The 16,181-nt window shown below is 46.3% G+C and overlaps 1 protein-coding gene across 1 annotated transcript in view; it reads left to right on the top strand.

Moving 5' to 3' along the window:
- The window catches only part of pgbd5 (piggyBac transposable element derived 5), a 29,568-nt gene extending 14,087 nt beyond the window's left edge, over positions 1–15,481 (top strand). The window contains exons 3-7 of the mRNA XM_014210272.3: positions 5,224–5,358; positions 6,563–6,743; positions 9,120–9,317; positions 12,509–12,614; positions 15,279–15,481. Coding sequence (XP_014065747.3) covers positions 5,224–5,358; positions 6,563–6,743; positions 9,120–9,317; positions 12,509–12,614; positions 15,279–15,474 — 816 coding nt within the window. The 3' untranslated portion in view covers positions 15,475–15,481. The remainder of the gene's footprint in view (positions 1–5,223; positions 5,359–6,562; positions 6,744–9,119; positions 9,318–12,508; positions 12,615–15,278) is intronic.
- Positions 15,482–16,181: the final 700 nt, after the last annotated feature.

The raw sequence follows: 16,181 nt of genomic DNA, 5'->3' as shown, positions 1-16,181 counted from the left end.
ATATCACATTTACAGAAGTATTCAGACCCTTTACTCAGTACTTTGTTGTAGCAGCTTTGGCAGCGATTACAGCTTCGAGTCTTCTTGGGCACACCTGTATTTGTGGAGTTTCTCCCATTCTTCTCTGCAGATCCTCTCAAGCTCTGTCAGGTTGGATGGGGAGTGTTGCTGCCCAGCTATTTTCAGGTCTCTCCAGAGATGTTCAATCAGGTTCAAGTCCAGGCTCTGGCTGGGCCACTCAAGGACATTCAGAGACTTGTCCCGAAGCCACTCCTGTGTTGTCTTGGCTGTGTGGTTAGGGTCATTGTCCTGTTGGAAAGTGAACCTTCGCCCCATTCTGAGGTCCTAAGCGCTCTGGAGCAGGTTTTCATCAATGATCTCACTGTACTTTGCTCCGTTCCTCCTTGCCTTGATCCTGACTAGTCTCCCAGTCTCTGCCGCTGAAAAACATCCCCACAGCATGATGCTGCCACCACAACGCTTCATCGTAGGGATGGTGCCAGGTTTCTTCCAGACGTGATGCTTGGCATTCAGGCCAAAGAGTTCAATCTTGGTCTCATCAGACCAGAGAATCTTGTTTCTCATGGTCTGACTCCTATAGGTGCCTTCTGGCAAACTCCAAGTGGACTATCATGTGCCTTTTACTGAGGAGTGGCTTCCGTCCGGCCATTCTTCCATAAAGACTTGATTAATGGAGTGCTGCAGAGATGGTTGTCCTTCTGGAAGGTTCTCCCATCTCCATAGAGGAACTCTGGAGCTCTATCAGAGCGACAATCACCTCCCTGACCAAGGCCCTTCTCCCCCGATTGCTCAGTTTGGCTGGGCGGCCAGCACTAGGAAGAGTCTTGGTGGTTCCAAACTTCTTCCATTTAAGAATGATGGAGGCCACTGTGTTCTTGGGGACCTTCAATGCTGCAGACATTTTTACGTACCCTTCCCCAGATCTGTGACCTCGACACAATTCCTTCCACCTCATGGCTAGATTTTTGCTCAGAAACGGACTGTCACCTGTGGGACCTTATATTGACAGGTGTGTGCCTTACCAAATCATGTCCAATAAATTGAATTTACCACTGGTGGACTCTAATCAAGTGGTAGAAACATCACAAGGATGATCAATGGAAACAGGATGCATCCAAGCTCAATTTCGAGTCTCATAGCAAAGGGTCTGAATACTTATGTAAATAAGGTATTTCTGTTATTTATTTTTTATGCATTTGCAAAAATTTTAAAACTGTTTTCGCACTGTCATTTTTGGGTATTCTGTGTAGATTGCTGTGATTTTTGGGGGGATTTTTTTTACCCATTTTAGAATAAGGCTGTAATGTAACAAAATATGGAAAATGTAAAGGGGTCTGAATACTTCCCGAAGGCACTGTAACAACCAATATAAGAACCAATATAACAATATAACTGCCAATATAACAATCAAAATATCAGCCAATATAACAACCAATATAACATTTTAGTAAGGCAATAATAAGGCTGCATTGTCTTATTTGAAATGCCTGTTCAAATGTTCTAAATTGAATAACTCTGGGATGTGCCCAATGTGTCAGTCAAGGTGTAGTGTACTCTGAACTATATACATAGTGTACAGGAGGCTGACAGTTTGCCTCAGCGTGTTCCCTGGTGACCATCAGGCGTTCCGCATTGCATGTAAATTCCCTGTCAGACATGGCGGATCATATCGGCGCGCTGCTGCCTCCCAGAGCTGACAGGGGAGGAAAGGAGTGTTGAGTGGGCACCTTCCTTCTCCTCCACTCCACTCCCCTCCCCTCAACTTCAATCCCCTCTGTTCTGCTCCCCTCCACTCCACTCTCCTCCTCTCCACTCTACTCTGATCCCCTCCGCTCCCCTCCACTCCACTCCTAGGAATCTAGATGGAAATGAGGCAGACCCACTCAGTCAGAGCTGAGGGAAAGGGAATCCAGCTTCACACCACATCCTCTGGCCCAGAAGTCAGGGCCCCCAAGGCTGGTGTCTGGACACAGCATAGCACATCTGGTTTCCTTGTTCTCTCTCTCTCTCCCCCCCTCTCTCTCTGTCTGCCTCTCTCTCTCTCTCTCTCTCTCTCTCTCTCTCTCTCTCTCTCTCTCTCTCTCTCTCTCTCTCTCTCTCTCTCTCTCTCTCTCTCTCTCTCTCTCCTCTCTCTCTATATATATATATATATATATATATATATATATATATATATATATATATATATATATATATATATATATATATGTATGTATGTAAAAACCAGCAGGCATTGTTCAAAACCCTCATCATTTCCCAATGCAAATACTTTCACCCAGACATTCACTTTATTATCTGCACTTACTGCTGAGTTCCAGGGACATTTCTATCACTGACTCCAGTAGCTGTAGAGGTATGAGGTGAAATATGCCCTCCATAGCTCCACAGTAGGGGGTTGGTGATATCCTGTCTCTGATTGGGCTGCCTCTGTCTGGGGCTCTGATCAGCACAGCCTGGGGATGGATGTTCTGTCTGAATAATGAATGCCTTTTCCCTGGCTGTGGCCAAGAAAAAGTGTCTACCAGAATGTTCCATGTACTGTTTTTTTCTGTCTGTGAAGCCTACCTCCTTCCGCCTCTGCCTGTTATAATGAGAATAACAGAAGCCTTTACAGAAATGTTTTTTCTTCCCCCTTTTAGACAGCTCATTAAGTGAAGTTTCTACTTTAAGACGAAAGGAAAGGTGCATGTCAAAGCCTTCCAGTGCATCTCTGGCATAGCAGGGGTTCTTTGGAAACTACATTCAAATTGCTGAGCTTTGTGACACTAACAATTCTGCTTGGCTAGCTGTCCAATGCTACTCTCTCTCATTAACGTACACAACACAAACACCTCTGTTTAGAGATATAGCACGTCTGGCAAATAGAAGGTGTACCTTTTGGTTCCGTCTCTGTCTTCTCAGACACTGTCTCTCTCTCTCAGGTAGATCATGGTTCTCAGAATGCCACCTATCTTAGCTAATGCAGCAGCTGGCAGACAGATAGAATTCATCTTTGTCATGGCCTCCACGGAGATGAAGTCATTGGGGTTGAGAAATGGGTTTGATTCACATCCATCCTCCACAGGCCAAAGACTAACCGAGCATTAATAGATGGTAGTAATATCAGCAGAGCACAGGGTCTAAAGGACAGGTCTATAGCCACACTGTCATATTTCAGGCAGCAGTGACAAGTCAGACAATACACACGTTTGTGACTGATTTCACCCATGTAGGAATAACTGAATAATTGAGAAAATCCTTTTGCTGCTCAAGATGTGTTTAATGAGGGAGACCTGTGGATAACTATCAACAGCTGCTGTTTGTTTCCAACTGAATAATTAATGTCTCAAACACAGTGCTTATAACAGATTCCTCTGGTCAACTGTCACCGTGTCTCTGTGTCTTATTGACCTATTTGACTCCATGTAAAGGATCCAGGTGTTTCTATCACCAACGGGACATTGCATCATCAAAACAAATCAACATATTAGGCTAAAAACAACCTGGAACAACCGGTCACATCATGTCTTCTCTACATGTCTGAAATACCTGCTCCCTGATCCGTTCAGGCTGTCCTGCAGACCTAGAATACATTTTGAGGTACTTCCTCTCAGTCAGGCAGCCTGCCGTGTGTCTGTTTGGCTCCCCAGTGGTAGGAGGTGTGAGTTAACAGAGAGGTAGCAGGCAGAACGTCTACAGTACTCAATATGGCTTGCCTGTTCTGTTCTGGGCAAAACAAACACCACCTGTGCCTCGTTGTGGCTCCTTGGTCAGGTGCAAAATCACTGTGGCAACGCATGCTGGGGCCGTCCAGCCAACTTGACATTCTGCAGACTAGAAAGCCAGACAGATAGAGGGGTTAGACACACTGTTTGATTAACAGTAGGATGTTAAGATGCTCCCTAGGTTTAGTCTGTAGTCCACACATATACAGTACAATCAGTCAGCAACAGCTACCATGCTGCCACCCTCAGGCATTTAATGGTTCAGTACCCCCACATCCCTGGTTATACACCTGCTCTTGGCTGAAGGAGACATACCTGGTTATACACCTGCTCTTGGCTGAAGGAGACATCCCTGGTTATACACCTGCTCTTGGCTGAAGGAGACATCCCTGGCTATGCACCTGCTCTTGGCTGAAGGAGACATCCCTGGCTATGCACCTGCTCTTGGCTGAAGGAGACATCCCTGGTTATACACCTGCTCTTGGCTGAAGGAGACATCCCTGGCTATGCACCTGCTCTTGGCTGAAGGAAACATCCCTGGTTATGCACCTGCTCTTGGCTGAAGGAGACATCCCTGGTTATATACCTGCTCTTGGCTGAAGGAGACATCCCTGGTTATACACCTGCTCTTGGCTGAAGGAGACATCCCTGGTTATGCACCTGCTCTTGGCTGAAGGAGACATCCCTGGTTATATACCTGCTCTTGGCTGAAGGAGACATCCCTGGTTATATACCTGCTCTTGGCTGAAGGAGACATCCCTGGTTATACACCTGCTCTTGGCTGAAGGAGACATCCCTGGCTATGCACCTGCTCTTGGCTGAAGGAGACATCCCTGGTTATACACCTGCTCTTGGCTGAAGGAGACATCCCTGGTTATGCACCTGCTCTTGGCTGAAGGAGACATCCCTGGTTATACACCTGCTCTTGGCTGAAGGAGACATCCCTGGTTATACACCTGCTCTTGTCTGAAGGAGACATCCCTGGCTATATACCTGCTCTTGGCTGAAGGAGACATCCCTGGTTATACACCTGCTCTTGTCTGAAGGAGACATCCCTGGCTATATACCTGCTCTTGGCTGAAGGAGACATCCCTGGTTATACACCTGCTCTTGGCTGAAGGAGACATCCCTGGTTATACACCTGCTCTTGGCTGAAGGAGACATCCCTGGTTATACATCTGCTCTTGGCTGAAGGAGACATCCCTGGTTATACACCTGCTCTTGGCTGAAGGAGACATCCCTGGTTATGCACCTGCTATTGGCTGAAGGAGACATTTACTTTGTCGTTGCATTGTCCAGAAGGAACCTGCAAGTAAGCGTTTCGTTGGACGATGTATACCATGTGTATCCGGGACATACTGTATGACTAATAAACTTGAGGATGCCTTTGAATATGAACTGTACAAACTGCTGGGGGAAAGATTGACATGTTGGTGAGGTGATGCTGTCCCAAAGGTGTTCCATGATGTAATACTGATGCTTTCCCTCTGTCCCAAAGGTGCTCCATGAGCCCCTGATTGACGAGGACCCGGTGTTCATCACCACCTGTACGGAGAGAGAGCTGAGGAAGAGGAAGAAGAGGAAGTTCAGTCTGTGGGTCCGCCAGTGCACATCCACTGGTTTCATCTGTCAGGTACTGTGCGTGTGTGTGTGTGTGTGTGCGTGCGTGTGCGCACATGAAAGAAGAAAATGAGAGAAAGGGAGAAGGCGAGAGCAGTGGAGGAAGAATGAGGGGAGGGAAGGACTGCAGCCTCTTGGATTTCTACTCTTTTATATCTGGGAGCTAGTACTGTACTTAGCCAACTTTGTGACAAAGACTGTCCACCTTCAATTACGCCCAGTACAACCACACAGGGGCTTTCACAAGACTAGCTGCAATTGGTCTAGTCTGTAGAGGACACCAACACTGCAGGACAGGACACTCAGACCATGCCCTTCACCCTCACTCAGACACAGCTGAGAGATCCAGACAAACTGTGATTGGATGACTGATGTGGGACCATCCAGTGCCTCAGTCTCCAGAACCAATGTTTTATTACTGATTCCCAGGAGAAGGCGCCAGTCCACTTAGTATAATTGCTGTCTGTTCTTGGTGGGAGTATGATACGCCAAATGACTGCTGCCCCATGCCTCAAACAGATCCAGGAAGACTTGAGAATGTATGGATATGCATGGGCTGTGTCTCAGTTGGTGGGAAGAAGAATCAATCGATCATGTCCTTTTTTTGTATAGCTCTCTCTTACTTGAAAACTACAGGGTTAGTATTGTCAATAGAAAACTACAGGGTTAGTATTGTCAATAGAAAACTACAGGGTTAGTATTGTCAATAGAAAACTACAGGGTTAGTATTGTCAATAGAAAACTACAGGGTTAGTATTGTCAATAGAAAACTACAGGGTTAGTATTGTCAACTACATTGTGTGATGAGAACTAGCGTATCAATCAACTTGTCTGATTAGAAGTATTTAAATGTAAATGGTAGTCAATGGAGCTAAGCCAGCGACTCAGATTGTAGGAGCCACATCAATGTGGCTAATTGGAACACTAGCCACTACACAGACCATTCCTGAGATCATTATGTATTCATTTATATATGTCAGTGTATGACATTTTACATTTGACATTTTAGTCATTTAGCAGACACTTTTATCCAGAGCCACTTACAGGAGGAGCAATTAGGGTTAAGTGCCTTGCTCAAGGTCATATCGACTGATTTTTTGCCTAGGCGGCTCAAGGGATTCGAACCAGCGACCTTTTGGTTACTGGCCCAATGCGCTTAAACGCTAGGATACCTGATGACATTATGGTGGTATTGACTGTCTCTGTCTCTCTTCCAGATCTATGTGCATCTGAAGGAGGGCCAGGGTCCTGATGGGTTGGGCACCCTGAAGTACAAGCCTCAGCTCCACAGTATGGTGGCCAAACAGCTGTGTCAGAACCTCTCAGGCCGCAACAGCATCATCTTCACCGGGCCCAGCATCACCAGCCTCAACCTGTACCAGGAGTTTGAGAAACAGGGTAGATCTTAACCTTTCATCCCATTTATCTCTTTATTCCTCATTCTTTCCATCCACCTCTTTCCTCTCTTTCGCTTTCTCTCTCTCTCTTTACAGTACTGTAATCTCCTTCCTGCTCATCCTCTGCCGTTTTTAATTACCATAAACGACCTCCGGCTACTGTAACACTGAAATTGAAGACCGTCAATTGAAGTTCACCTTGAGACTTCCCTGAGAACCAAGATGTAAATTGTGTGTATTCTGCTTCCATGCCTACCACCCACTAAGCTGCGTAACTGGCCATACAGTAAACTGTGAAGATGACGTCCATTAAATTCTCCTGATTCTTATTTTGGAAACCGAGAGCACCAGTTCATCCTACTGTTAATGAACAGAGTAAACAGTCTAGTGAGATATCAGTCATTTTCAACTCCTTAAAAATGAGAAATGCCATTGTCTTTCTTTCACCCTTTGTTGAGTAAGACGTGGTAGAGGGAGAGTCTGTCCTCCTCTAGGCTTTATCCTCTGATCTCAATCTCAACACTGACTGGGCACCTGTAAGGCCAGACAAAATTGATTCACTGTTTAACAGATTTTCCCCCCAGAAAAGTGAGGCGAGCAAGCAACAAAGAAAAAAAAACTAAGTTGTTCATTAGGTGGATAAGGAATAACAGTACTTTACAACATTGTCCTAGGCTATATGGACATGATCAATAGGCGAAAAATTCAATTTCAGACATTTTTTTCCGATTATTATTATGAATACACAAATGAACATTAATGAACATTATTCACATAGAATATTGCATTCTATTATACATCCTATCATATTCAAAAATGATTTAAAAAAAATAAAATATGTATGAATGTATTATCAGTTCATTAATCTACTTAATTGTATAGCCTAACACATTCAAGAATGATTGACAAATAATTGTAATCAAATTTAAAATGTTGCATAATAATGAGTTCATTACCTGAATGCATCTCTATAGCCTAGGCGTTAACAAAATATTCATACAAATATGATTAGGTCTCTATTAGACTAGTAGGCCATGTAGAAAGAGGGTCAATCAAGTTAGGTCTGCCAAATTAACTTAGCATTGGAAAAAATACATCAATCCAGCCATAGAGTTTAACCTTTAATCATAAAAAACATTATGTTTATAACATGCACAATTAGAAGCATCAATCTATATAGAATACCCTGACTACACCGCGAGCATTGCAAAATAAATGTAGGAATATAGGTTATTCAATTATTGCACCCACACTGCTCGCGCGTGTCAACGAGCGTCTGCGTTGCCAAGGGCTAAAATAGAAGTCATTCCAATTTCTGACGCAGATCACACTGCAAGTCCTGCCTCTCCCATCTCCTCATTGGTTTATAGAAGCAGGTACCCACGTGCCATCTCCTCATTGGTTATACCCACGTGGGTGATTGAAAGACAAACTGTTTTGCCGGTCGTCGTGGTAATACTATGAACGTTTAGATGTGATCACCATATAACTTCAAAGAGGAAAAAGCCTGGAAGGAGGAGAGATGACTAGAAACGATTCGGTTGGCCGTTTTATGTGTGGATTAATTGTCTGAGTAGAGGACCTTGTGCATTTCAGGTAAAATAACAACTCAATGTTTATATCCCAGGACAAACTAGCTAGCAACAGCAAGCTAGCTAAATAGGACAAATTAGCTAGCAAGTGCAAGCTAACTAGCTAAATTGTCATACATGTTTAATGCTTTTCGACCTGTCCCCAAATTAATGTCATTGGTTCAAAGTTTGTTTTGATATTTTAACCTGCGTGTCGTGATTGTGTTTGGTGTAGGGGGACAAAATAAATGTATGCACGATAGCGCACGATGGCGCACGTACGCAGCCGGTTTGGGTTCCGTGAGAGAGAAATTAAACATCTGCACGTCGCCTGCAGGTGTGAGCGTGTGTTTCACTGTCCAATCCGAGACTTGAACATGATCTGAGCGTGTGATCTGAGGCTGCTTGGTCTCTTGGGCATCAACTTGGGAGAGCCTGAAGGGAGAGCGGACAGTGCATTATAAACAAAGAGCTTCATATATTGGCCCAAAAATAACACATCTGATTTTTTACATTTTTTTTCGGTGTGTGGAGAAAAGTGAGACGGGGCATCTGTTAAACAGTAATTCAACTTTGTCCAGCCTAATCTGGGCCATCTCTCATTACAGCAGGAGGGTGGGTTATAGGAAACAAGAGGGTTATATTCAGCACACATCAGGATCAAAACTCTCACAAGTACGTTACATTGTACACACAGAAGTAGATTTAGCAGTGCGGTGGAACATTTAGGCGAAAATCCTTTTTGTCTGTTGCAACATCCTGAACGTGTCCCAGATGTCTAAAGGTGTGTGTTTGTCCTCTGCCAGAGATCTACTGCTGTGGGCTGCTGAGCACCAGGAAGAGTGACTGCACTGGCCTGCCCCAGTGCATGCTGGTGAATCCTGAGAGCCCACAGCAGAGGGGCCAGTCCCGCAGCATGATGAGAGGCAACACCTCCCTCATCAGCTGGTACAACAAGGGACACTTCCGCTTCCTTACCAACGCCTACTCACCCACCAAGGAAGGTGAGGACTCCCGCTCTGCAACCAGTGTTATATTAACAACACTTTCTTTTTCATACATTTTCATTCAGAAGATGCATTCAGGTGGATGTTTAAACTGTGTTCAATCATGGGTATAGATTTGTGGTGAACTGCCTTCAATTTTAAAGCAAAACGTTTCTCCTTATTTTGATCATGTCGACCTACTGCATCACTAGAATGTTCTGAAATGGAGCATCACTATGAAGCTCTTTAGGGCTGACTGATACAAAATGAGTCACCACCCACCATTGACATGATGTGGATTTCCCAGATAAAAGTCACTTCTAGGTGTTAATGCACTCAGAATCTACCCTGTAGACTGCTGGGGAACCGTCATGGAACACCTCACCATTCTCTCTCCCTGTATGAGGATGGAGTGATGATCAGAGATAATGAGAAAATCCCTGTTGTGTGGCATGTGAGAAGGTCTCTCACCTCAGACACATTTAATCCCATTTGTAAAATAAGAGGTGAGAAAATGCATTATATCTGGATAGATAAACAGCAAGGATCCAGAGTAGATGAGTGGAATCGATGGAGAGTTAATATTTCCACTCCCGAGTGGCGCAGCGGTCTAAGGCACTGCATCTCAGTGTTAGAGGCGTCACTACCGACCCTAGTTCGATTCCAGGCTGTATCACAACCGGACGTGATTGGGAGTTCCATAGGGACAATTGGCCCAGCGTCGTCCGGGTTTGGCCGGTGTAGGCCGCCATTGTAAATAAGAATTTGTTCTTAACTGACTTGCCTAGTTAAATAAAGGTTAAATAAAATAAAAACATGCAAATAAACAAAAGATGCATTATTAGTGTTGTATTCAATGAGGAAAACCCACCCAATCTGAATGAATCCTAGAGAGAATGTAGGTATTTTTCATTGTCCCTTAATCCGGTACAAATGATCTCACTACTGATAATATAAACCCCCAAAATACAGCAAAACACAACCCCCTCCCACCCCAACCTTCTGTTATCCCTCCAATCGTTTCTTATACATACTAGTCATTATTGTCTTTGGATGGTTAAGTGGTGGTCGTAGCATTTCATTAGAGCTACAGAGAAAGCCATTTGACCTTTGAATAAATCTAACACTGTATCATTGGTGAAATGGCTGTGAAGTGAAGTAATCATGTGAACGACTGAAGCTGAGGCAATGGTGAGGGAGAGTCAGAGAAATATTTCCAAATTGAGACCTTACCAAGTCTGCTGCTAAATTATATTCTTCAATTCTGTGAAGAAAAAATCCATTGTGTTTCCTGACTGATATGATCGTTACTCTCTGATCTCGCATTTGTTTTTCAAATGACCCTCCAGTAACTTTCCAATGTGTAGTGTAATTAGCGTACAGATCCATGAGGATCATTTTTATGGAAGCTACAGATGGAGGTTCAGTCAAGGTAACCGTATCAAAGTCCTGCTAATGGTTCAATTGGAATCCAGGGGACTACTAGACTCGTTCCCTCTCAACTACCTCCATAACTACACTCCTCATGTTCATCTATTTTTCATGTGCTGCTTCACCTGCAATCACTTTATTTTAGGTATTGGGTTGATACTTTTTAGAAGGTGTTTCTCCTAGCTACACTAGTAAGCACGCAGTCCTGTTTTTCTTGTTGCAGATCAAGGTATTTTCTGCAGAATATTTTTGTTATTTTGGCGCTATAGTGAGAAACCATCAACATTGGATTTTGTGGCCTGTAGTTTAGTTATGTACGGCATCACTCTTTATCCAGTTACAGATGGGCTATACTTTACTGTTAAGATATTATGCTCCAAATGTCACTTGTATTGTACTTTGTCACAGAGTCTTAACATCTGTTTACATAATACTTCTGTTTTTAACTCCCACTCCCATTAGCCTTCTCTGAGTCATGTGTTGGGTTCCAGCTCCCATTAGCCTTCTCTGAGTCATGTGTTGGGTTCCAGCTCCCATTAGCCTTCTCTGAGTCATGTGTTGGGTTCCAGCTCCCATTAGCCTTCTCTGAGTCATGTGTTGGGTTCCAGCTCCCATTAGCCTTCTCTGAGTCATGTGTTGGGTTCCAGCTCACATTAGCCTTCTCTGAGTCATGTGTTGGGTTCCAGCTCCCATTAGCCTTCTCTGAGTCATGTGTTGGGTTCCAGCTCCCATTAGCCTTCTCTGAGTCATGTGTTGGGTTCCAGCTCCCATTAGCCTTCTCTGAGTCATGTGTTGGGTTCCAGCTCCCATTAGCCTTCTCTGAGTAATGTGTTGGGTTCCAGCTCCCATTAGCCTTCTCTGAGTCATGTGTTGGGTTCCAGCTCCCATTAGCCTTCTCTGAGTCATGTGTTGGGTTCCAGCTCCCATTAGCCTTCTCTGAGTCATGTGTTGGGTTCCAGCTCCCATTAGCCTTCTCTGAGTCATGTGTTGGGTTCCAGCTCCCATTAGCCTTCTCTGAGTCATGTGTTGGGTTCCAGCTCCCATTAGCCTTCTCTGAGTCATGTGTTGGGTTCCAGCACCCATTAGCCTTCTCTGAGTCATGTGTTGGGTTCCAGCTCCCATTAGCCTTCTCTGAGTCATGTGTTGGGTTCCAGCTCCCATTAGCCTTCTCTGAGTCATGTGTTGGGTTCCAGCTCCCATTAGCCTTCTCTGAGTCATGTGTTGGGTTCCAGCTCCCATTAGCCTTCTCTGAGTCATGTGTTGGGTTCCAGCTCCCATTAGCCTTCTCTGAGTCATGTGTTGGGTTCCAGCTCCCATTAGCCTTCTCTGAGTCATGTGTTGGGTTCCAGCTCCCATTAGCCTTCTCTGAGTCATGTGTTGGGTTCCAGCTCCCATTAGCCTTCTCTGAGTCATGTGTTGGGTTCCAGCTCCCATTAGCCTTCTCTGAGTCATGTGTTGGGTTCCAGCTCCCATTAGCCTTCTCTGAGTCATGTGTTGGGTTCCAGCTCCCATTAGCCTTCTCTGAGTCATGTGTTGGGTTCCAGCTCCCATTAGCCTTCTCTGAGTCATGTGTTGGGTTCCAGCTCCCATTAGCCTTCTCTGAGTCATGTGTTGGGTTCCAGCTCCCATTAGCCTTCTCTGAGTCATGTGTTGGGTTCCAGCTCCCATTAGCCTTCTCTGAGTCATGTGTTGGGTTCCAGCTCCCATTAGCCTTCTCTGAGTCATGTGTTGGGTTCCAGCTCCCATTAGCCTTCTCTGAGTCATGTGTTGGGTTCCAGGGGTGATCATCAAGAGGAAAAGTGGTGAGATTCCCTGTCCGCTGGCTGTGGAGGCCTTCGCTGCACACCTCAGCTACATCTGCAAGTATGACGACAAGTACAGCAAGTGAGTCACTAATTAGCCCACTAGTTGACATACTGGATCTATTGTACTAATTTGTCACCCAGGGAGAAAGGTGTTTGCCTATATGAATGTTCATCATCATAGCACAGGGCTGTCCAACCCGTCTCCTGAGAAGCTACCCTCCTGCAGGCTTTTGCTCCAACCCTAGCTATAGCACACCTGATTCTACTAGCTGCTAACAAGGACATTGATTAGCTGAATAAGCTGTGTTACGAGGTTGGAGCAAAAACATGCCTACCCAGTAGCTCTCCATGAGTCTGCTGTCCTGGATTGCTGTTGGTCTAGTGAAATTATTTTAATATGGCAAAGTATTATGCTGTTCCAAATTCATGAATATTGCGAGGTCCCTACGGCTTTGTGTGGCTAATTTGAAAGTCTTTCAGACTTCATTGGGACATGACAGTGGTGTCAGCTATAAACCTTCCCCCTGTGCTGCTATACAGAGAGTCAGCCTGACTCCCCCTGTGCTGCTATACAGAGAGTCAGCCTGACTCCCCCTGTGCTGCTATACAGAGAGTCAGCCTGACTCCCCCTGTGCTGCTATACAGAGAGTCAGCCTGACTCCCCCTGTGCTGCTATACAGAGAGTCAGCCTGACTCCCCCTGTGCTGCTATACAGAGTCAGCCTGACTCCCCCTGTGCTGCTATACAGAGAGTCAGCCTGACTCCCCCTGTGCTGCTATACAGAGGGTCAGCCTGACTCCCCCTGTGCTGCTATACAGAGAGTCAGCCTGACTCCCCCTGTGCTGCTATACAGAGTCAGCCTGACTCCCCCTGTGTTGCTATACAGAGAGTCAGCCTGACTCCCCCTGTGCTGCTATACAGAGAGTCAGCCTGACTCCCCCTGTGTTGCTATACAGAGAGTCAGCCTGACTCCCCCTGTGCTGCTATACAGAGAGTCAGCCTGACTCCCCCTGTGCTGCTATACAGAGAGTCAGCCTGACTCCCCCTGTGTTGCTATACAGAGAGTCAGCCTGACTCCCCCTGTGCTGCTATACAGAGAGTCAGCCTGACTCCCCCTGTGTTGCTATACAGAGAGTCAGCCTGACTCCCCCTGTGCTGCTATACAGAGAGTCAGCCTGACTCCCCCTGTGCTGCTATACAGAGAGTCAGCCTGACTCCCCCTGTGTTGCTATACAGAGAGTCAGCCTGACTCCCCCTGTGCTGCTATACAGAGTCAGCCTGACTCCCCCTGTGTTGCTATACAGAGAGTCAGCCTGACTCCCCCTGTGCTGCTATACAGAGTCAGCCTGACTCCCCCTGTGTTGCTATACAGAGAGTCAGCCTGACTCCCCCTGTGCTGCTATACAGAGTCAGCCTGACTCCCCCTGTGTTGCTATACAGAGAGTCAGCCTGACTCCCCCTGTGCTGCTATACAGAGTCAGCCTGACTCCCCCTGTGTTGCTATACAGAGAGTCAGCCTGACTCCCCCTGTGTTGCTATACAGAGAGTCAGCCTGACTCCCCCTGTGCTGCTATACAGAGAGTCAGCCTGACTCCCCCTGTGTTGCTATACAGAGAGTCAGCCTGACTCCCCCTGTGCTGCTATACAGAGAGTCAGCCTGACTCCCCCTGTGCTGCTATACAGAGAGTCAGCCTGACTCCCCCTGTGTTGCTATACAGAGAGTCAGCCTGACTCCCCCTGTGCTGCTATACAGAGTCAGCCTGACTCCCCCTGTGTTGCTATACAGAGAGTCAGCCTGACTCCCCCTGTGCTGCTATACAGAGTCAGCCTGACTCCCCCTGTGTTGCTATACAGAGAGTCAGCCTGACTCCCCCTGTGCTGCTATACAGAGTCAGCCTGACTCCCCCTGTGTTGCTATACAGAGAGTCAGCCTGACTCCCCCTGTGCTGCTATACAGAGTCAGCCTGACTCCCCCTGTGTTGCTATACAGAGAGTCAGCCTGACTCCCCCTGTGCTGCTATACAGAGGGTCAGCCTGACTCCCCCTGTGCTCCAGATTCGATCTTCCAACACCTGGAGAAGGAAATGTTTCAGGAATCGCATTAATATGATATAGAAATCTTCTGATATGCACAGCATGGTGCATTTCTATGTCCCAAATGGAGAACAGCACCAAGTGATGTTAACGTCGGTCAAAGACAGAAGCCTTCAATTAAGGGGACAAGAGGAGTGATAGATGGCATATTGCTCAACACACACACACACACACACACACACACACACACACACACACACACACACACACACACACACACACACACACACACACACACACACACACACACACACACACACACACACACACACACACACACACACCAGGGAGAATGTCACTTTACTTCTCTCCCTCTCTAACCTCTCTCTGCCTCCAATTAGTTTGGAGATTGGACAGTAATTAGATGTTGTTCTGTACCTCAGAGGACAACACTTGTGGGCGTGCAGAACTGCAGATTACATCTGGAGAGCCAGAAACCAGAACTTTAGCTGAATATCGCTCCTCCTCACCACTAACCAATGCCTCACACCTAGTCATGGAGACAAGATATCCTCCCAACTGTCTATGTGCCCTTCCGTCCGTTGTCATTTCAGATTATCAATTGGATGTGATGGACATCTGACATATTATAAAATGACCAATTTGTCAAGATCCCAGTTAGCCACTCAGGGTTGGTCTTTTCTCTCAGGTATTTCATCTTCCACAAGCCCAACAAGACGTGGCAGCAGGTGTTCTGGCTGACCATCAGCATCGCCATAAACAACGCCTATATCCTGTACAAGATGTCCGATGCCTACCACGTCAAGCGCTACAGCCGAGCGCAGTTTGGAGAGAGACTGGTGAGGGAGCTGCTGAACTTAGACGACTGTACCCCCACCCAGTGAGGAGACCACGTCATCTTTATAATATACACACACACACTGTACCCACACACTGTACCCACACACACACACACTGTACCCACACCCACACACTGTACCCACACACACACTGTACCCACACACTGTACCCACACACACATACTGTACCCACACACTGTACCCACACACTGTACCCACACACCCACACACTGTACCCACACACACACATACTGTACCCACACACTGTACCCACACACCCACATACTGTACCCACACACCCACATACTGTACACACACACTGTACCCACACACTGTACCCACACACACACACACTGTACCCACACACTGTACCCACACACACACATACTGTACCCACACACTGTACCCACACACCCACATACTGTACCCACACACTGTACCCACACACACACATACTGTACCCACACACTGTACCCACACACTGTACCCACATACTGTACCCACACACTGTACCCACACACTGTACCCACACACACACATACTGTACCCACACACTGTACCCACACACTGTACCCACACACACACATACTGTACCCACACACTGTACCCACACACTGTACCCACACACACACATACTGTACCCACACACTGTACCCACACACTGTACCCACACACACACACACTGTACCCACACACTGTACCCACACACACACATACTGTACCCACACACTGTACCCACACACTGTACCCAC

The sequence above is a fragment of the Salmo salar genome, chromosome 01 (assembly GCF_965601325.2).
Source record: "Salmo salar chromosome 01, fSalSal1, whole genome shotgun sequence".
NCBI classification, from domain to species: Eukaryota; Metazoa; Chordata; class Actinopteri; order Salmoniformes; family Salmonidae; genus Salmo; species Salmo salar.
This window is presented reverse-complemented; position numbering and strand designations above follow the sequence as displayed.